General features: G+C 45.6%; 1 protein-coding gene across 1 annotated transcript; it reads right to left on the bottom strand.

Moving 5' to 3' along the window:
- Positions 1-829: 829 nt before the first annotated feature.
- LOC110509611 (inactive carboxypeptidase-like protein X2) lies at positions 830-19,755 on the bottom strand. Its single transcript, XM_036967250.1, has 21 exons — positions 18,830-19,755; positions 15,000-15,326; positions 14,748-14,792; positions 14,446-14,529; positions 14,160-14,204; positions 14,003-14,056; positions 13,855-13,914; positions 13,130-13,207; positions 12,382-12,491; positions 8,851-8,990; positions 8,446-8,530; positions 8,210-8,354; positions 7,930-8,009; positions 7,549-7,672; positions 7,243-7,439; positions 6,856-7,029; positions 6,543-6,674; positions 6,096-6,351; positions 5,307-5,446; positions 2,148-2,247; positions 830-2,019 (listed from the first exon to the last, which is right to left on the bottom strand). Exons 1-21 carry the CDS (start codon positions 19,071-19,073, stop codon positions 1,430-1,432), a joined length of 3,210 nt encoding a protein of 1,069 aa, XP_036823145.1. The 5' UTR covers positions 19,074-19,755; the 3' UTR covers positions 830-1,429.
- Between the last annotated feature and the right edge of the window lie 2,899 nt (positions 19,756-22,654).

Raw genomic sequence — 22,654 nt, 5'->3', positions numbered from 1 at the left:
CCACCCATTTATCCCATACATCTCTGATTGCAGCTAGTTTGTCTCTCACGTCGACCGGGTCTAGAATCACGGTTATCGAAGCAAATGGCCTGAGAAATGATGTGGAATTCTTGCAGAGAAGTTGTTGCCCGGAATATTGACTTTCCATTTTCTTCATCCCACAGGCTGGCCCTTCGCTTTCCGTTTGACTTGTACACTCCAGCTAATATCAGCAATCTAATGTCCACCTGCAAGTCAATCCGATCCAGTGGCTTCCAGTTCTCTTGAAACACACGCCCCCCCCCCCCAAGTTGGTCATGTCCAGTACAATCTTCTCTATTGCTTGGGGTAAAAAAGAGCATCATGGACTCGAGTGACAGCAAATCGTGTAGGCCCTGGATCAACTCTGATTACATTGGAAGCTGACAGTCTACCTCTACTTCGTCGTGGTGACGGTGACCATTCAGTATTACCATCTTTAGACTTCTATGTCCTCCCTTCTCTGGATGATGGCTGTTGCTCTCTCTCTCTCTCTCATCTGATGGAGGGAATGGTATGGAAGATATCATCTCGGAATCCTCTTCACCAAAGAAAAATTCAGTCTGGATCATCGACAGCATTGTCCTCCATCTATGAAATGTCCTCCGTCTCTGAAACCTCTTCTTCTATTTGACTGTCACAGTCCAGAATTTGTGATAAGGCTTCATGGACTGAATGTCTTTCAGAGCTAATTTTTGACCGTCTGTGTCAGAGATCAGCTGCTCTCGCACTGAGAAGGAGAAGCTTGGGGAAAGCTCCTTTTCACCCAAACATAATTCTAAAATTGCAACCAGAACCAGTCAACACAAAATACATCAAAGACACTTGTTTATTTTGGATTTATCTATACACACGAAAGCCTCCTGGTCAAAATGACCTCCGACATCATGTTTTTATACACAATCTAGACAGACATTCCACAACACATCAGTGTGTCCACATTTTGAAGTGAAGGTTCATGACCCTAAATGAGGGAAAGTCATTTAATTTCATGGCGAAAAAGAGAGGTTAACTGGTATTTTAGACGACTCAAAAAGTGGAAATGGGTCGAATTGACCCGCAACATAATAGCAAGGCTAGATACCTCAGAGTAGGCTTGCCTGAGTAAATAATACCGTTAGCATGACTTTGACTCCCTGATCTGCACAGAAAGACAGCCCTATTATCTGATCAATGTGTGCGTCACAAGAATATATCAGAATAAATGTAAAACCATCATGAGACATTAATAGAAGAGCACCAAAGAAGTATTATTCTTTTAATATAAAAAGTGCTACAAAAAATGCAGTTACAATAGTCTTTCAGCACGAGACGGAATTAAATTTGTTTTTTATTTCCTACAATTTGAATAATGCCTTTTAGCTATGATTGTGTATTTACAGACTGTAATTTGTTACTTTAGCAATTCAATTTAGTAATCATCAAACTTGTAATCAAAGATGTAGTCCTGTGTGGGCTCTGACTCCTGGATTTCCGTGAGGATCTCGGCCTGCGTGGGCTCTGTGTACGAACTCTCCACAGGGAACCACGAGTCATACCAGGAAGTAGTGCTCTCGGTCACCAGCTCCGCTGTCGTCGTGGGGGCCGGTGTGGTGGTTGTGGTGGCAACGGTCGTGGTGGTGGAGAGGTTGGCCCTGAGTCTCCGCAGGCGGCGCAGGCGCATCAGCCGTAAGCGGCGGAGATTCTTAGCATTCTGTGAGTCGGCTGCCCTGCCACCGGTGTCCGTCTTCGTGGTGTTCATGCTGCCAACGGCTCCACCACTGATGTCACTTCCTGCCTGGGGTGGTGCTTTGGTGACAAGCCGTATTGGCCTCTTGCCGTGGAGGTCCATGATCTGCTTGATGCGATCCCAGTTGGACTTGGCCAGGGTGAAGCTGCAGGGGGTGGCCCCGGAGTCGTAGCCCACCATGCACAGCCGGGTCTGGGGAGTGTGGCCTTCGGCGCGGGCCATCACACGGTACTCCCCAGGGTTCAACAACCGCCAGTAGTCTCCGGCTGCAGCTACGGGGGGGGGGGAGGAGGAGGAGGAGACCAGAAAGAAAGGATCATTTTGGAAGGAAATACCATGTAAATACCATGCATTTGGTCTTCCTCTGCGATATGCTGTGTGTGTGTAAATGCAGGTTTACCAGTCTTGACGTCGTGCTTGATACCTTCCACAGAGATGGTGGCGTTGGCCAGAGGATTGCCCTCCATGTCCCTCACTATACCCTTTATCCCACGATGCACCTGGCACAGGAAACAGAACCTCTATCAGGGCTCAACGCTCAGATGACATCACTGGGCGCAATTCGATCAAGTACAGCATTTACTCAGTGGCATATAAGGAAAGGGGGATTCCTGGTCAGTTGTACAACTAAATGACTTCAACTGAAATGTATCTTCCGCATTTTAAACCAACCCCTCTGAATCAGAGGTGCGGGACGCTGCCATAATCAACATCCACGTCTTTAGCACCAGTGGGTTAACTGCCTTGCTCAGGGGCAGAACAACATATTTTTACCTTGTCAGCTCAGGGATTTGATCCAGCAACCTTTCGGTTATTGGCCCAACACTCTAACCACTAGGCCACCTGCCACCCTTACTTTCTTGGGGACCTGAATATTGACTGGTTTTCATCAAGCTGTCCGCTCAAGTGGAAGCTTCTTACTGTAACCAGTGCCTGTAATCTGGTTCAGGTTATTAATCAACCTACCAGGGTGTTTACAAACACTACAGGAACAAGATCATCCACATGTATCAATCACATTTTTACTAATGCTACAGAACTTTGTTCCAAAGCTGTATCCGTACCCATTGGCTGCAGTGATCACAATATAGTGGCTATATCCAGGAAAGCCAAAGTTCCAACAGCTGGGCCTAAAATAGTGTATAAGAGATCATACAAAATATTTTGCTGTGACTCTTATGTGGGTGATGTTAAAAATATTTGTTGGTCTGATGTGATTAATGAGGAGCATCCAGATGCTGCACTTGATGAATTTATGAAATTGCTTCTTCCAATTATTGATAAACATGCACCTGTTAAGAAACTGATTGTTAGAACTGTTAAGACTCCATTGACTGATGAGGAATTGAACAACTGTATGGTTGAAAGAGATGGGGCAAAAGGAGTGGCTAATAAGTCTGGCTACACATCTGACTTACTGCAAATTGAGAAATTATGTGACTAAACTCAACAAAAAGAAGAAGAAACTGTATTATGAAGCCAAGATCAACTATATAAAGAACGATGGAAAAACATTTTGGAGTACTTTAAATGAAATTATGGGCAGAAAGACAAATTCAACTCCGTCTTTCATCGAATCAGATGGCTTATTCATCACAAAACCATTTGATGTTGCCAATTATTTTAATGATTATTTCATTGGCAAAGTGGGCAAACTTAGGCAGGAAATGCCCACGACAAACAGTGAGCAATTATATTTATGCATAAAAAGCAAATAATGAAAGAAAAGCACTGCAGGTTTGAATTTTGTAAAGTTAGTGAGGGAAAGGTGGAAAAATGTATTGTTACTGATCAATAATGACAAACCTCCTGGCGTTGACAATTTAGATGGAAAGCTACTGAGGATGTTGGCTGACTCTATAGCCACTCCTATCTGTCATATCTTTAATCTGAGCCTAGAGGAAAGTCTTTGTCCTCAGGCCTGGGGGGAAGCCAAAGTAATTCCGCTACCCAAGAGTGGTAAAGAGGCCTTTACTGGTTCTAACAGCAGACCTATAAGCTTGTAGCCAGCTCTTAGCAAACTGTTGGAAAAAATGGTGTTTGACCAAATACAATGCTATTTCTCTATTTCAGCATGCTTATAGAGAAGGGCACTCAACTGACACAAATGAGTGATGATTGGTTGAAAGAAATTGATAATAAGAAGATTGTGGGAGCTGTGCTGTTAGATTTCAGTGCAGCCTTTGATATTATTGACCATAACCTGTTGTTGAAAAAACTTAATTAAGTGCTATGGCTTTTCAACCTCTGCCACCATATCGTGGATTCAGAGCTATCTATCTAATATAACTCAAAGGATTTTCTTTAATGGAAGCGTCTCTAATGTCAAACATGTAAAGTGTGGGGTACCGCAGGGCAGCTCTCTAGGCCCTCTACTCTTTTCTATTTTTAACAATGACCTGCCACTGGCATTAAACAAAGCATGTGTGTCCATGTATGTTGATGATTCAACCATATACGCATCAGCAACCACAGCTAATGAAGTCACTGAAACCCTTAAAGAGTTGCAGTCTGTTTTGGAATGGGTGGCCAGTAATAAACTGGTCCTGAACATCTCTAAAACTAACAGCATTGTATTAGGTACAAATCATTCCTTAAGTGCTAGACCTCAGCTGAATCAGGTAATGAATGGTGTGGCTGTTGAACAAGTTGAAGAGACTAAATTACTTGCCGTTACCTTAGATTGTAAACTGTCATGGTCAAAACATATAGATTCAATGGTTGTAAAGATTTAGGAGAGGTCTAGCCGTAATAAAGAGATGTTCTGCTTTTTTGACACCACACTCCAAAAAGCAAGTTCTGCAGGCCTTAGTTTTGTCTAATCTTGATTATTGTCCAGCTGTGTGGTTGAGAGCTGCAAGGAAAGACCTAGTTAAGCTGCAGCTGGCCCAGAACAGAGCAGCACGTTTTGCTCTTAATTGTAATCAAAGGGCTCATATAAATACTATGCATGCCAGTCTCTCCAGGCTAAGAGTTGAGGAGACTGACTGCATCACTTCTTTTTATAAGAAACAATGTGTTGAAAATCCCAAATTGTTTGCATAGTCAGTTTATACACATCTTAGACACACACACCTATCCCACCAAACATGCCACCAGGGGTCTTTTCACAGTCTCCAAATCCAGAACAAATTCAAGAAAGCGTACAGTACAGCCCTTATTGCATGGAACTTTCTTCCATCTCATATTGCTCAAATAAACAGCAAACCTGGTTTGAAAAACAGAAAAAGTAACACCTCGCAGCACAATGCCTCTCCCCTATTTGACCTAGATAGTGTGTGTGTATCTGCATTGATATGTAGGCTATGTGTGGCATTTTAAAAACGTATGTAGTTCTGTCCTTGAGCTGTTCTTGTCTAATGATGTTCTGTATTATGTTTCATGTTTTATGTGGACCTCAGGAAGAGTAGCTGCTGCTTTTGCAACAGCTAATGGGGATCCTAATAAAATACCAACTGTTTATAAAATAACAAAGTAACAAAAGGCACAGTAAAATGCATTAAAAAACAAGATAATATTAAACATTAATTGATGTTGTCTTTGTAGTGTGTATTCTGACCTGTTCTATGAAGGACAGTAGTGCCTCTCGGTTGTTCTCCCACTCCAAAGGCAGCTCACTCTCGTGCGGAAACTTGTCACAGCCCAAGAAGACGGACAGCTCAAAGCAGTTAGTGTGCAGGTAGCTGAAGTCATTCATACCTGGGGGTTTAAATCATGAGGGAAGTATAAATCATGAGATGGAGTTTCTTAACACTGTCTGCTTCTCTATCTCTCTTTAACCTGATTCATCATACTTATTTCTTCCTCTCTCTGTCACACCCTGATCTGTTTCACCCGTCTTTGTGCTTGTCTCCACCCACCTCCAGGTGTGGCACACCTTCCCCATTATCCCCAGTGTATTTATACCTGTGTTCTCTGTTTGTTACCAGTTCGTTTTGTTTTGTCAAGCATACCAGCGTTTTCTCCGTGCTCCTGTCTTGCTCTAGTTTCTGTTTTCCCGGTTTTGACCATTCTGCCTGCCCTGAGCCAGCCTGATGTTCTGTACCTTTTCACACCAGCCTGGATTACTGACCTCTGCCTGCCCTGAGCCTACCTGCTGTTCTGTACCTTTTGGACTCTGCTCTGGATTACTGACCTCTGTCTGCCCTTGATCTGTCATTTGCCTGCCCCACTGTTTTTGTAATAACCTTTTGTTACCTCGAAACTGACTGCATCTGGGTCTTCTCCTGAGCCTTGATACTCTCCTTTTTTTCTCTCTATCTCTCTCCCGCGCCCTTCCTTCAGACTCCTCTCTTCTCTCGCCTCTCCTCCACTCTTCACGTCTTTCCCCGTCCCCATTGACACTCACTCCCCACCACAGGCTTCCAGCTGGCCCTGTTGATGATGCCCTGTCCCCCAGAGATGTCGTCGGTGTGGCAGGAGCCCCGCTGGGTCTCCGTCATGGTTAAGTGGCTGTGGGCGTACGACATGGCCAGCCAGCGGAACATGGTGTCGTCTGCCGTCTCCCGTAGCGCGTCCCCGTTCTGACGCTGCATCCGGGCCCACGTCTCCTCGTTCATCTCATGGTCCATACCGGGCCGAGACCCACGCCGAGACCCCAACGTCTGTTGAAAGACACAGGAATCAGATTATGTTAATGTAATAGAAGGTAGCAGGGCTGGAAATGGGATCCTATTCTCTTGGGTCCCTGTGCAGATATAAATCTATGGGTACGTCTGAAATTCCCTAGAAAGATTCCCGATATAGGATACTACTTTTCCTGCTTTATCTTATTTCAGTCACAACCGAAACCCACCCCTGCAGCCCTTGGAGGCCGCTGCATATCAAACGGGTATGCCACTACTTTTTCTCCCCCCTGCAAATTGGCTCCCAACACAAATGGGGTCCGCTCCATCCAGTTAATGACAGCTTTGGTCTCCAGGGCAACCTACAAAAAGAGAGAAAATAGAGATGTCACCCCAGAAATTCAAACTAGTATAATTGGAAATTGTGAGAGAGAGAGAGAGAAAGAGACAAAACGAGAGAGAAAATAGAGACTAGTGTAATTGGAAATTGAACAGTACAAAATCAATAACAGAAACAACAACGTCTCGAGCCCAAACACTCACAGAGCCATTGAGGAAGTTCTCTGGGAGTGGGATGTGGTGATTGGGTACAATGCGTGGGACCCAGCCCCTGTCCTCTGCCCCCCACAGAACACTGTTGAGGTCCGGGAAGTTCTGGAAGATATCATATCCCTCCTCCGTCCAGTGGCCCAGACCCCAGTTCCCCATCTCAGAGCCCTGGAAACGAGAGAGGAGAGGTGAGAAAATGCCATCTCTATTGGAGAGATTATTGCAAATACACTTCTTAGAGCAGGCAGTTTGGGACCTGTGGGGAGAGAAATAGGATATGGAAAGAACATTATGTAATGTTACATTGGTTCCCGTTTCATCAATTAAAACATATACATTCCTTGTTGGAGCATCTTTCTGGAATGAGCCCAGGTCCCTCACCATCTCGTAAGCCAGTTCGTAGGCGTCTGGGTTGAGTGAGGGAACCAGGTGTATTCTCACACCCTCCACCAGGCGGCGCACTCGGGGGTTGTCGTCATTGTACTCCTTACACATGAATTGCATCAGCAGGAGGAGCAGCTCCCGCCCCAGCGCCTCGTTGCCATGGAGACCCGCCGTGTAGCGAAACTCCGGCTCACCTGTTGAGTAAGATGTCTTTATGTGACAGTGTTTTGTGATCACTTAGTATGTGTGCGAGGTCCGTTGCTGTATGGCTCACCAATTACTCACACACACACACACACACACCTGTCTGGTGTTCCCCGGGGTTGTCAGAGATCTCCATGGCGTACATCTTCAGGCCAGCAGAACTCTTCCCAATGTTATAGATCCTTGTGATGTTAGGACACTCCTCATTTATCACCTTCATCATCTGGGATGGAGAGAGGGAGGGAGGAGAGAGAAGGGAGGTGGGAGAGAGGAAGGGAGGAGAGGGAGGTGGGAGATATGGGAAGATGGAGGGAGAGAGGAGAGTGATGTGTTAGGTGGGCGTGACGGAGGGGGAGATGGAGCAGGAGGAGAGAGTGGGAGAGGAGGATAGAGAGAGAGGGATGAGGGAGAGATGAAAGAGGGACAGTGGCTATCTCACCTGACATACCCACCTGTGCCCCACTCTCATTTTAGACTCACCTGTCTCATGTCCTTATAGTTGTGGTGTCTGTAGTCCAGGTCGTCTGTGGGGTGGACCTCATTCTCACTACGGAAGCTGCCTGCGGGGAGTGAAGGGAGGAACAACATTGGAAGCATGTGGTGGAATTCATATGGGAGAGTAACGGGGATGGTTGTGGGCGTGATTATGATCCTTTTATAGGTTATGAGGTGATGGAGTTAGGGACGTGATGAGGTTCTGGAGTTGTTGGAGGGGATGTTTTCACTGAGGTGATGGGGTTATGCATTGTGCTGTACTCACTTGGCAGTTGGCAGGCCATGACCTCAGCTCTGAGACACAAGCTACCGTTCCAGCTCTGGGGAAGGATACGGATGTAACGTGCCACAATTGGCCAATCAAACTGCACCATCACTGGCGTGTCCCTATCCACATTGCCATAGAACAACTGGAGGGATGGAGAGGGGAAAGATTAGAGAGGAGGAAAGTTGAGATAATAAATTGGCAGCTGCACTGACCAATCTTAAGAGGTTACTCACCCACTCCGCATAGCCATCGTGGAGCACCGTCCAATCACGACTGTCGTTACTGAAGGACACGTGGAACGTGGACACAAAATCTTCTCTGAAATACAGGAAGAGAGAGCGAGAGAAAGATACTTTATACGAATAGCCAACATTGTGTAATCTTTAACATTCAAAGTGCCATTTGATTCCACAGGAAATATTCAATTTCCTATTACTTTTTCCTTATAATCATTTTTGCAGCATTCTGCTTATCTAATGGATAAAAAAAACATTGATGTGAATGGTGTTTGGTTTGTATTAATTTCATGTGTTGTTCATTTCAAATCAATTGTGCAGGCTAATGGGGATTCCAACTGGCCCTGGCTGTGTGAACAGCGTAGTGACCCCAGGGCAGTGACCCCGGACAGCAGGACTTACACTGTGTCTGAATTCCTGCCCTGTACAATGACTCCAGTGAACTCCACCTCTCTGCGAGCGTCCACCTCAAACCAGTGGTTATTCTCCTCTGGCTCTGCGCACCACGCACCCCCGTACACACCGTCGTCATCACCGGAACTCTGGGGAGACAAAATGATCCCCTCAACTGGTCAATCATGCAGCATCCTTTTAAGATCTGAGGAAATAGTTGGAAGGAAAAGCTCCCTAGGTAGGAATGAACCTTGAGAGTAACCTGTCTCTAGAGGGGGAGCCCATTTTCCAGTACTATGGTGGCAAGATGGTGCCGACAGACATGGCAGCTCTGCTTCTAGCTCCTAAGCAAATTTGCAATACTTAGTATTTTGTGTTATTTCTTACATTTTTAGCCCAGAGCGTTTTTTTGTGTTTTTGCATACAGCCGGAAATAACTTTCGGATATCAGAGCGAAGGTAACTCATCAGCATTACGACCAGGAATATGACTTTACCAAATTGGATACTTTGTTCGTACCCCCCAGGGCAATTGAACTTATCCCAGAGGCTGCTCCAAGACGCCGCCAGCAGAGAACAAGTATTCGGAGACTACTTCTAGTCCAACTCAGGAAGCGTGCACACCATCCACCACTTCCAAGTATATTACTTGCTAATGTTCAGTCTCTGGACAATAAAGTAAACGAGCTCAGGGCGAGGATCTCCTTCCAGAGAGACATCAGGGACTGTAACATACTCTCGTTCCCGTTCATAAAGCCAGCTGGGTTCTCAGTACATCGTACAGACAGGAATAAAGAACTCTTCGGGAAGAACAAGGGCGGTGCTGTATGTTTCATGATTATTTTAACTACTCATGGTGTGATTGTGATAACATACAGAAACTCAAGTCCTTTGGTTCACCTGACCTAGAATACCTCACAATCAAATGCAGACCGTATTACCTCCCAAGAGAATTCTCTTTGGTTATAGTCACTGCCGTGTATATTCCCCTCCAGCCGATACCACAACAGCCATCAAGGACCTACACTGGACATAATGCAAACTGGAAACCACATATCCTGAGGCAGCATTTATTGTAGCTGGGGATTTTAACAAAGAACATTTTAGGAAAACACTACCAAAGTTCTATCAACACTTTTGCTGTAGTACTCGCTTTGGTAAAACACTCCCCCTTTCGAAATGCCTACAAGGCCCTCCCCCGCCCTCCCTTCAGCAAATCAGATCCAAACTCCATTTTACTCCTTCCTTCCCATAGGCAGAAACTCAAATAGGAAGTACCAGTGCTAAGGTCTATTCAGCGCTGGTCTGACCAATCAGAATCGATGCTTCAAGATTGTTTTGATCACGCGGACTGGGATATGTTCCGGGTAGCCTTTGAGAATAACATTGACGTATACACTGACACGGTGAGTGAGTTCATCAGGAAGTCTATAGGGGATGTTGTTCCCACTGTGACTATTAAAATCTACCCAAAGCAGAAAACATGGATAGATGGCAGCATTTGCGCAAAACTGAAAGCATGAACTATCGCATTAAACAATGGCAAGGTGACTGATAATATGGTTGAATACAAACAGTGTAATTATTCCCTCCGAGGGTCTACAGACAACCACAGACTACAAAGGGAAAACCAGCCACGTCGCGGACACCGTCTTGCTCTCAGACAAGCTAAACACCCTTTTCACCCGCTTTGAGGATAGCATAGTGCCACCGACGCAGCCTGCACCCAAGGACTGTGGGCTCTCGATCTCCGTGGCCGATGTGAGTAAGACATTTAAGCGTGTTAACCCTCGCAAGGCTGCCGGCCGAGACGGCATCCCTAGTCGCGTTCTCAGAGCTTGAGCAGACCAGCTGGCTGGAGTGTTTAAGGATATATTCAATCTCCCCCTATCCCAGTCTGCTGTCCACACATGATTCAAAATGGCCACCATTGTTCCTGTACCCAAGAAAGCAAAGGTCACTGAACAAAATGACTACACTCACTTCTGTCATCATGAAGTGCTTTGAGAGGCTAGTTAATGATCATATAATTTCTACCTTACATGACACCCTAGACCCACTTCAATTCGACACAATAGATCCACAGACAATGCAATCACCATCACACTTCTCTATCCCATTTGGACAACAGGAATACCTACGTAAGAAGGCTGTTCATTGACTATAGCGCAGCCTTCAACACCACAGTACCCTCCAAGCTCATCATTAAGCTCGGGGCCCTGGGTCTGCACTCCGCCTTGTGCAACTGGGTCCAGGACTTCCTGACGGACCACCCTCAGGTAGTGAAGGTAGGAAACAACACCTCCACTTTGCTGATCCTCATCACAGGGGCCCCACAAGGGTGCGTGCTCAGCCCCCTCCTGTACTCCATGTTCACCCATGACTGCTTGGCCACGCACGCCTCCAACTCAATCATCAGGTTTGTAGAATACACAACAGCAGTAGGCCTGATTACCAACAATGGAAACAGCAGAGGGAGCAAGCCCCTATCCACATCGATGGGACCGAAGTGGAGAAGGTGGAAAGCTTCAAGTTCCTCCGCGTACACATCACTGACAATCTGAAATGGACTACCCACACAGACAGTGTGGTGAAGAAGGCACAAAAGTGCATCTTCAACGGCAGGAGGCTAAAGAAATTTGGCTTGGCCTGTAAGACCCTCACAAACTTTTACTGATGCACAATTGTGAGCATCCTGTTGGGCTGTATCACCGCCTGGCACGGCAACTGCACCACCAAAAACCACTGGGATCTCCAGAGGGTGATGCGGCGCATCACCGGGGGCACACTGCCTGACCCCCATGACACCTACAGCACAGGAAGACCAAAAATATCATCAAGGACATCAACCACCCGAGCCACAGCCTGTTCACCCCGCTATTATCTTTAAGGCAACGTCAGTACAGGTGCATCAAAGCTGGGACCTAGAGACTGAAAAACAGCTTCTATCTCAAGGCCATCAGACAGTTAAATAGCCATCACTCGCCGGCTACCTCCCGGTTACTCAACCCTGCATCTTCGAGGCTGCTGCCCTATATACATAGACATGGCCACTTTAATAATGGAACACTAGTCACTTTAATCATGTTTACATTACTGCTTTACTAATCTCATATGTATATACTGTATTCTATTCTACTGTATTTTAGTCAATGCCACTCCGACATTGCTCAATCTAACGTTTATATATTTATTAATTCCATTCTTTTACTTTTAGATTTGTGTGTATTGGTATGAATTGTTAGATACTTCTGCACTGTTGGAGCTAGGAACACAAGCATTTTGCTACACCTGCAATAACATCTGCTAAACACGTGTATGTGACCAATAACATTTTATTTTATTTGGTGTCCAGTATGTAGTATTCTAAGTATATCTGCAGTACTATGGTGTGTATGTTATGTAGTATATGTTATACAATACAGTGTGTACCTGCATGTGGAGCCTGCCCCTCTAAGCAGAGAAACCGTGGTGAGACTGAGACAAGGCAATACTATGGTGTAGTACTGTGTATCTCTATACTATAGTGTACTCTGTGTACCTGCATGTTGAGCCTGCCTCTCTGAGCTGAGAAGCCGTGGTGAGACTGAGACGAGGCCAGCAGCTGGTCATCATCAACACGATGGGACTCCAGGCCTAGAGGAGGGCATTCTGGGAAAACAAAACAAAACAACTGAAAACTAATGGGACACACACCAAAACAGTTCAGTCAGCCATGCTAAATGTTTTGGTCTGTCGTCATCAAGAGCAACAGGCTGAAAACACAGTCCAATACCGACCACATCTTACACAAACACACACACGCACGCACACTCACCCACAACCACACACAATGCTTTTTTTTTATTCTGAAAAGGCTATTGTTGTTGTTTTCAAGTGCTAAAAAACGTTTTTTTTGCTTTCTCATAGCATTCTTTTTCCTTTTTATGAGGTCTCGGAGGCCGTAACACGAGTCTCAGATCTGGTACTTGGAAGAGAAAGAGACGGTGAGATAAAGAGAGAACAGGCTAGTCGTCTCCTAGTCTGACTGTACAGTAAACATCTATTTCTGGCCGGACCAGAAGGCTGATTGTGGAGAAAACAAGTTTATTACAGGAAACAGAAGAAAACAGGCCAGCATTCCAACAGTATCTAACTGCGACAGATAAACACTCACATATCAAAGACTGTGACCGAGACATTTACTGTAGGGAAGGTTTGGGAGTATAGGGTTAGGGGTTCAAGTAAAGTTGAAGCTGATCATTGGTGAATATGATTATGAAAACTGGGTTTTGAGGTGATTTTCTTACTCTTGGACTCGGCGTGTAACGGGATCTGCCTCAGCCTCTCCTCCTCTTCCTCTTCCCACATCTTCCTCAGCCGCTCCACTGTGGTGCAAGACACCGCCATTACTCTCCAGCTCAGCAAGCATCAAATGCTGTCCTCTCATATGTGCTGCCGATATAGCACTGCGCAGTTACTGCCATTCCATTACCCTCCAATAACCCTCCCTGCATATTCTCAAAAGCAGATGGCTCAGTTTACTCTATGAAACTTTCCTGATAGGCCTACACTGAGTGGTGAATTTAACTCCACTTTACATCATCAAATGTACACTTGAAATATCTCCGCCTGCTCTGCACACACTCAAAAGGAACCCCAACCCCCCTCCTACCCTCCCTCCCTTCTTCCCTCTCTTCATCCCTCCCCCCCTTGTCTGTCTCACTGATACTGAGGCCCAGGGCGCCAACACGTGACAGCAGCTGTTTTGATAAACCCCATTCTTTTCCTTATCACTCTCCCTTCCTCTCCCCCTTTCTCAATCCACCCCATTCTCTCTCCAACAGCCACATGGCGATTGACTCTTCTCTCCTTCCACTCCCCGGTATTGACACGGTCGCAATCCACAGGATATAACATACCTTGTCCCATAAACAACCCAGTCGCCTAAGTGAGGAATTAACACATAAGGGTGTCCTAAAAGGGACAGAGCTACAGGGTTCTTCCTGGCAGAAAGATTCAAAGAGATTCAGACCTTTCTCCTCCTTCTCCTTGCGAGCTTTCTCTGCCTCCTCCTCTAGCTTCTTAGCTGCCACTGTGGAGAGAGCAGAGGTTGGACGTTACAGAGGGGAGTGCTCTTACAGAGCATGATAAATAACCAGACAGGCAGGTGGTGTACCTACAATCTGCATAATCATACTCTTCGTACCAGGGCATGGGCGGTACGGTGGTTTCTTCTGAAAGAAAAATAAATTTATTTGTGTGCGTGTTAAATAGATGCAAAATAGACGATTGAAACTAGTACTGTAATTTGTTTTACGTGACGGGATTGGTTGTTACCTGGTACATACATAATGACCTCAGTGGTGGTCCTCTCTCTGTCAGCTGTAAACAGACGTTTAGATGTCTTAGTGGGCTGAACAACAACAGTTTTCTGTTTCTGTACTCTACATGAACGTGTTTGCTTTCAACTGTCACGAACATGAGGCTTTGACAATATTAGTGTCTTGCTTTTTTTGCAATTTCTCATAGATGACGTATGATCATAATCTCTGCCAAGCTGAACTCATGCGTCAAAACAGAGAAGATTGGATTGAAAGTGACTGTTGAGTCATGTCAGACGCACGCTTGGCATCCCAGTAATCTTGGTCATGCTCTGTCAGGGTCTTGGAGCCAGCAGAGGGTGGTGTGGGCCCCGAGGGTCTCCTGTCTACTGGGCAGAAACAACACACACACAAACCCCAACGCAGAGTCAACAGAGAACAATTGGCTACAACACCTGCACATTGCAAATGAATGAGATTACACTGAAACGTTACATGAACGTGACCTGTCAAAGGTCTCGCGTGAAAAGAACCAGCTCATAGCACAGAGATAAGCTGATTTCTCATGTGTGATCCCATTGTCTGATATCAAACCATCTCTTACCCTGGCCTGGCTCTTGGGGCTCCTTGGGAGTCACAGGTGGAATCACTGCAGAGACAGTTCTGTTAAGTCACCAACCGTTCTACTCAGTCACAAACCAACGCAATGCATTAAAATACTATATTGTCTACTGAAACCTACAGCCCACTAAAAGACTAACGTAATATTGTAAAGCATTTTGGGGGTCCTTAGAAAAGCCCTGTATAAATCAAATATACATCTGTCACATTATTTTTAAAGCCTCTGTATAAGTACATCTATCCCAGCCCAGCTCAATCAGCAGTTTCTCCTCCTCTTCCTCCAGAGTGGGTCTTTTGGCCACTGGCTCCACCACCTCGTCCTTCCTTCCAGTCGTCTTGGAGTCCTTCGTAGCTTTGGGCTTGGTGACCTTGAGTGCCTTGGTGGCTTTAGGTGCCTTGGTAGCCTTGGGCTTCTTGGGTGCCTTGGTGGCTTTAGGTGCCTTGGTGGCTTTAGGTGCCTTGGTAGCCTTGGGCTTCTTGGGTGCCTTGGTGGCTTTCGGTGCCTTGGGGGCTTTCTGCTTCTTGGCTTTGGCCTCCCTCTCTGCAGCTTTCTTTGCCCTGGCTGAAGAGAGAGAGAGAGAGAGAGAGACAGAGAGAGAGAGAGAGAGAGACAGAGAGAGAGACAGAGAGAGAGAGACAGAGAGACAGACAGAGAGAGAGAGAGAGAGAGAGACAGAGAGATAGAGAGATAGAGAGAGAGACAGAGAGAGAGACAGAGAGACAGACAGAGAGAGAGAGAGAGAGAGAGAGACAGAGAGATAGAGAGAGAGACAGAGAGAGAGACAGAGAGATAGAGAGAGAGACAGAGAGAGAGACAGAGAGAGACAGAGAGAGACAGAGAGAGACAGAGAGAGAGACAGAGAGAGAGAGACAGAGAGACAGACAGAGAGAGAGAGAGAGAGAGACAGAGAGAGACAGAGAGAGAGAGAGACAGAGAGAGACAGAGAGAGAGAGACAGAGAGAGAGAGACAGAGAGAGTGTGAGAAAAAGCATTTAATAAAAAATGACCACCACCATTACTACACCCTAGCTCCATCCAGAAAATTAGAGAAAGAGACTAAAAGGTTGGAACAGAAGACGGGACCACTAACGAGAGAGAGAGAGAGAGATCTCCACAGATATCCCTTTGCCCTCTCTTTCCCTCTCTTCTCTTTCCTATTTCCTGAAGGACAGGCCTGAACACATTCTCCCTCTCCCACAGGGTTCAAGGGTTCAGCAATGATGCTGAGCCCTTGTACGGACAGACAGGGTCAGCCAGGTCACTGCTTTGTTTTGGTTTGCAGGCCAGGCAGCCAGCTGACCAAGCTCAAACCCACCGCGTTGACGGTCCTTCAACTCTCTGAGTGTCGACAGCTGTCCAACTGTTCCTGGTTGGTTCGTTGTGGCTTGTGGATAATGCTTCATTATCGGTGTAATCATTTACACTTCAGTCCCCGCACCAAGCAAGACGTTGAGTTGTAGAGCTACAGTGATCACCCAGGAAAGTATTGTGGAATACTACTATTTCATATAATGATTTAAAAGCAGTTTACTTATGGTTAACAAACTTTTTTTTTAAAACTAGTTTGTAATCAAAAGTGTTCAGAGACTTGCCATACTCAGAGACACTGCAGCTGTGGAAAGAGACTAGTCAACCATTGCCATCCATGCAATTGCCCTCAGACTAGAAGACAGACACAGGACTGTAATACACAGAGCAGTAGCATAACTATCCCCAGACTAGCAGACAGACACAGGACTGTAATACACAGAGTAGTAGCATAACTATCCCCAGACTAGCAGACAGACACAGGACTGTAACACACAGAGTAGTAGCATAACTATCCCCAGACTAGCAGACAGACACAGGACTGTAATACACAGAGCAGTAGCATAACTATCCCCAGACTAGCAGACAGACACAGGACTGTAATACACAGAGTAGTAGCATAACTATCCCCAGACTAGCAGACAGACACAGGACTGTAACACACAGAGTAGTAGCATAACTATCCTCAGACTAGCAGACAGACACAGGACTGTAACAGACAGAGCAGTAGCATAACTCTCCCCAGACTAGCAGACAGACACAGGACTGTAACACACAGAGTAGTAGCATAACTATCCCCAGACTAGCAGACAGACACAGGACTGTAACACACAGAGTAGTAGCATAACTATCCCCAGACTAGCAGACAGACACAGGACTGTAACAGACAAAGAAGTGCTTGTTTTCTCCCCGGTAGACTTCAGTAGACCTGCTCCTGCAGCTCTGTTATGGTTCCATGATCACAGCATTACCTAGCTGTCTGAAATGTAAATGTCAACATCCTCACACACACACACAGGCCAGCTAAACACACTGCCCAGGAAACTGTCTGCTCTTTCTCTGTCTACTCACCTTTTCCACTAACATTTTATTGGTAGGTAAGGATTTTCCTCAAGTGCTGTTAATCAATGAATAAGTGAGAACTCAAGCCTGAAGAAGGCTGTTTTTTTCCCCCCATGAAGATACGTTGATATCTGTAGGTAAAAACAATGAAGCACTCCTGGATCCCTGTGAGACGTCTTTGGCATTGTGAATCATGCCATTTTATGACAAGTTAAATGCATAAATCAAGCAGTTTTTGTTCATAATTGTATCTCCCTGCAGCACAACCAAATGAAAGATCACTCAGTGGTTCCCGGTTCTGCAAACTCAGCCTTTTTTTTTAAAATGTAGCCTAATTCTAACCGCCCGGAATGGATTTGGAAAGAACTAGTAGAGTTGTGGCTTTGCAGTGGAAAATGTAATAGTGCACACATTAAACATCAATTCCATTGTTACAACTGGGCCCAGTCAGAAATTCTCTCTCCTTACTGTGAAAATGTTTTTGTATTTTACACAAAAGTATTCTGGAAATTGATGGCCTGGGTGTGCAGAAAGATGCTATAATGTATTCAATCAGACAATGCAATATTTTCTCTGGTTCTGCCATGAAAATGCTGTCAGACCGCTAAGTAAGTGTATATGACAGTAACCCTCTCCCTCATCCCTGAATTACTGTATCCTCGAAAACCGGAAACATACACTTTCTTCAGGCTGAGAGTGAGCACAACTCTGCATCAGCCAAACACCACATGGTTACTAACCGGTTAAATCCACAGTAGGGAGTCTTCCCCACTTTCCCACTACAACACAAACTTGTAAAACTTTTTAAGTAAACTGTATGTATATGTATGCATGCCTCTTAGAAAATTGGTATTCTGAGATCATTTGTGGATAATAAAGACTACTGCACTACGGAGTCTAGACATCAACAGTCTCACTGAAAACATATTGTTGACAGATAACTAACTGTGTGTTTTCCCCACGCAATGGAGAGTGTAGAGAGGATGGAGGGGAGGGGGGGGGGGGGGAGGGGGGGTAAAGAGAGAAGGGTTATAAGAAGAAGGATGATGAAAGGATGGAAACGAAACCCACTGAACCACCCCTTACCACCCTGCTTCTACCCCTTACCACCACGTACCCCTTACCACCCCGCTTCTACCATGAGACAGACCAGATGTGTTTGCCATCTACACACACACACACACACACACACTGCTGAACTGGGATGTTTCCCACTGCCTATGAGAAATTGTGAGTCATTTTTGACAGTAAGAGGCTCAAGGAACGACTCGGGCTCCCACACATTGTTCAATACTATTATTACATATCTAAACTATAGAGAAACAACATTATAGAAAAGTGCTACAGCTCCGTTACCCTCCTCTCTCAGAGGCGACAGCATCAGGCGTGTTGGGTTTGGATGAGACTGGTTGGCTCCATGCACACGTGTTTCAGAGAGGAGTGTGTGGGAATCATTCTGCTGGGAGCTCTACTGGACCAGGATCATCTCTGCCAATGCCTCTGTCTCCACGCATGTTTGTGAACAAGACGCAACAAGGGGAAAACTGGGCCAAGTCTTTGGTAAGTTTGTTCCCAAGAGGTTGTTACAGGGATTGCTGGTTGATGGACCACCAGGAAGATACAGTCAAGGAGAGAAAGAGGACAAAAGAAGAAGAAGAAGAAGAAGAAGAAGAACTGAAGGAGCCACCTCTTACCTTCCTCGACCTCCTCTGGAGATTTCTTCTTCTTTGGTTTGCTCTCCTCCACCTCCACGCCAGGGTCGTCCATCATAACCTCCTCCCTGTTTTCCTCCACCTCTCTCCCACGTGCCACAGGTCCAGTCTGTCTCACCTGTGTCTGGACACGTGCAGTGTCCTGTCCCTCTACACCTCCAGCCCAGCCCAGAACCCAGCAGCACAGGACCAGAGACACCCACAAACTCAACACTGCACCCCTCATCTTCTTCCTACACTCAGAACCAGGACTCGCAGTGCAACCTGACCCCAGCTCTAAAAAGGCCTTATCTGCCGTGCAGGAGAAGATTCCTCAGTCACTCTGGGTTGTACCAACGAAACAAAGGCAAGGTTGCAGACCAAATAGGCCAACTAATGTTTTAGTGACGCACAAAATCCTCAGGCCACCCACAGTCTCTCACACAGACCAGTCAGAGTAGTCAGCTAACAGATGACCTGCATGAGTTAGACGAGCAACAACAATAGACCATCCAACAGTCCTCAGGTTTAGAAGACGTCTCAGCCGGAGTCAGTCTGTCTTGAAGAGTCTCTAAGAGCTTGAAGAGTCTCTAAGAGCCAGGAGACTGAAGAAAATATTGTTGAAATCTTTGGTGTGTAGAACGTTTTGGTTCGTAGAAGGCTGTGGTGAAAACTTTGGTGTGCAGATGTGTATAGAACTTAGTCCTGTTTGGTGGTGTGTCAGAGAGAGGAGAGGAGGAGGATATAGCTGTGGGCTCAGGGGTTTTAAGCAGCCTCCTGGCAGAGACCAAGGAAAGGAACCGCAGATGCATGCAGGAGTCTGGAGTCTCAGAAGCAGCTACACAGCACACCTCCTGGCTCCCGTCTGTTCCTCTCCCTCTTGCTCCTCCGTAGGCATTCTTCTCTTATCCCCTCTCCTCTCCTCTCCCTCTATCCCCCTCTCCCTCTCTTCACTAAACACAGGGGAGGAGCCTTCCACACTTCACATTCCAGAGGAGGAGAGATAGAGAGGGAGAAAGAAAAGAGAAAAGAGAAGAATAGTAATGAGAATTTAAAAAATAGAAGAATGTTTAGACTCAAAAGTTGACAAAAGTTGACAAGGAAAAGAGAAAAGAAAAGAGAAAAGAAAAGAGAAGAATAGTAATGAGAATTTTTTAAAAGAAGAGAATGTTTAGACTCAAAAAATTGACAAGGCATTTGCACAGAAAGACAAAATAGTGAATCCATTTTATCCAGCTAGGTCAACATGTTCAATGTGTTCCGGAAAAACTACAGTATTTACACATGAAATGATTTATTGGAGAGGAAAACTCATTCCATCTTTAAGAATGCACCCACATTGTGTGGTTGGATATAAGTGCTTCAGCAGACTTGCTAAAAGACTGCACGCACGCACGCACGCACGCACGCACGCACGCACGCACGCACGCACGCACGCACGCACGCACGCACGCACGCACGCACGCACGCACGCACGCACGCACGCACGCACGCACGCACGCACGCACACACACACACACACACACACACACACACACACACACACACACACACACACACACACACACACACACACACACACACACACACACACGCACACAAAAACAACCCAGCTCAGCTTCACATGCCTCCAGGTCATACACGAGATGTCGGGACCTATCCCTCTCGCCTACTCTGCTCTCAAGCAGAAAACAGGAGAGAAAGAGAGAGAAAAAAGAGAGAGAAAGTGTGGAAAGGAGAGTGTGAGCTGAAAGTGAATTTCCCCCCCAAAAATACATGAAGTTACACTGGTTCCCAAAGGTGGGTCGGGACATAGCGGTGAGTTGCAGTTCATTCCTTCAGAGTTCTCTGGGTTCCGACTAGAAACATTGAAGGAGAAAGAACCTACAGCTTTGCGTTGGTCGATATACTCTCATAATAAAGAAATATGTTCGTTACTATTCATTCGTCATAGACTTGTACCGAAAGTGACCTACAGTTACAGTAATAGATTTAGTATGACCCCAACTCATGCTCGGACTACTGAGTCTAGGGGCCACTGAGTTACAGAGAGTTATTTATCCTGTGAGAGTAATGGCAGTCAGATGTGCTGTGATGTCTAAGTGCTCAATTTCTAGGCCAGATGTGCTGGGATATCTACGTTCTCTATTTCTGGAGCAGTGAGTCAGACTGAAGAATGTCAGCAGGAGGACATTCCTTTGTATTGCCATGCATCAAAGAACACATCTGATCTGATGTACAAAGAAACGATAGAAGTCTGCTATTCACAGATCATCAGAAGTCAGTGAACATGAATTAAAATGCTATGAACTCTGGGAGGTAATGCAGTAGTGTATGTACTTAGCTCAACATACCTGGTTATCATATGTTGTACATTTGATCATGCATAAAAGTTATAAATGAATGGGTTGTGAATTCCTGTACAGTTTATGACTTGGTAGATACGTCTATGTTGAAGCCTCAAGGACGGAAAAATACCTTCCTCATTATTACTGTAGCATGTAACCAGTCACCCAATCAGTCATACTGATGTCTGCATTGTATCATCTGTATCTGTGTGTCTCATGGAAAATTGGCAGATTTATTTCCATAAGATCTCGTCTCTCTCTCTCTCCTGTTCACTTACACACATTTGGCCTTGCTGTTAGTGACTGTGATAGGCCTACAAAGGGTGACCTGATATTATTAACCGTGTGTGTGTGTGTGTGTGTGTTGTGCGTGCGTGCACTATTGGACTCAGTCTTATATTAGTCCCACAGTGACTGAGATCATTTCATGGAGAGAACCAGAGAACCCACCCTCCATTGTTAAAGACAGAGTCAGTGTTGACACTCTGCCCAACGGCTGTGTCCGATTATCAAAGCAAGGACAACGAGCTACGTTTAACCCAATGATGAGGACCAGCCAATGACCCATATATTAGCCTGGGTACCAGTCTGTTTGTGCTATCATTCCACTCCTTGCCACTCTTTGTCATGTGAAACATGAATGATAGCACAAACAGACTGGTACCAGCTACCACATACAGTATATCAACAGAACCAACAAAGTATATACCCACGGAAATCAACCCAGAGATCAAATATCCTATCACAACCCATGTGGATGTTGTTCTTTAATTCTGGAAGAAAAAAATAGTTTGTTTCTTAAATGTAACAGAAATTCAAGTCGCCGTTTTCTCTCCGTTTGAGTTAACTATGTTCTCCCCGTTGTGCATTCTTCTGCGGTGGATCCATCTGGTTGTAATAGTGGTGCTGGAGGGGGTGCCTGGTGGTCAAGGAGGAGTTCTGCTTCTCTTAAAGATCTCCAGAACAAAACAATGGGCTTTAGTTCAGATGGCTGTACAGTGCTGTTTAATGGACAGAGATTACTACATGGAAAGATTGTCCATATAAAAGAGCATAGGTTAATGTTATGTCAGAGAGAGACCTCTATCTCAGTGGTTACAGAGCAGTGCCAACGAGTTCCCTTACAACTTGAAGTGCTCTCTAACTTGCGTCTCGGACCGTCTGTCCCCCCTTGGCTACATGACAAAGTACAAGGAAATCGCTGTGAAACAACCAAGCCAAAGAGCGATTTACAACCAATGGGTGTGTCTGTTATTTTACTGTTCCTCTTTGGTTTTTGAGTGACACTTGGAAGTCACAGATTGCAGTGTTCGGAATTGCCATATTAGGGCTGCCCTAAACATTTACAGCTGCTTCCCTTTGAGGATCCATATTAAGAAAACCCTAAGAAGCATAACAAGGGTTATTTACTAGCTGTGTCTCCTTAGTGATGATTCTGCTGGGGTTGGTGATTGTGAGGGAGGGGATCTAATATCCTCGA

Source organism: Oncorhynchus mykiss, chromosome Y (genome assembly GCF_013265735.2).
Source record: "Oncorhynchus mykiss isolate Arlee chromosome Y, USDA_OmykA_1.1, whole genome shotgun sequence".
Lineage (NCBI taxonomy): Eukaryota > Metazoa > Chordata > Actinopteri > Salmoniformes > Salmonidae > Oncorhynchus > Oncorhynchus mykiss.
The sequence above is the reverse complement of the archived record's forward strand: the minus strand, read 5'-3'. Positions and strand labels throughout refer to the sequence as shown.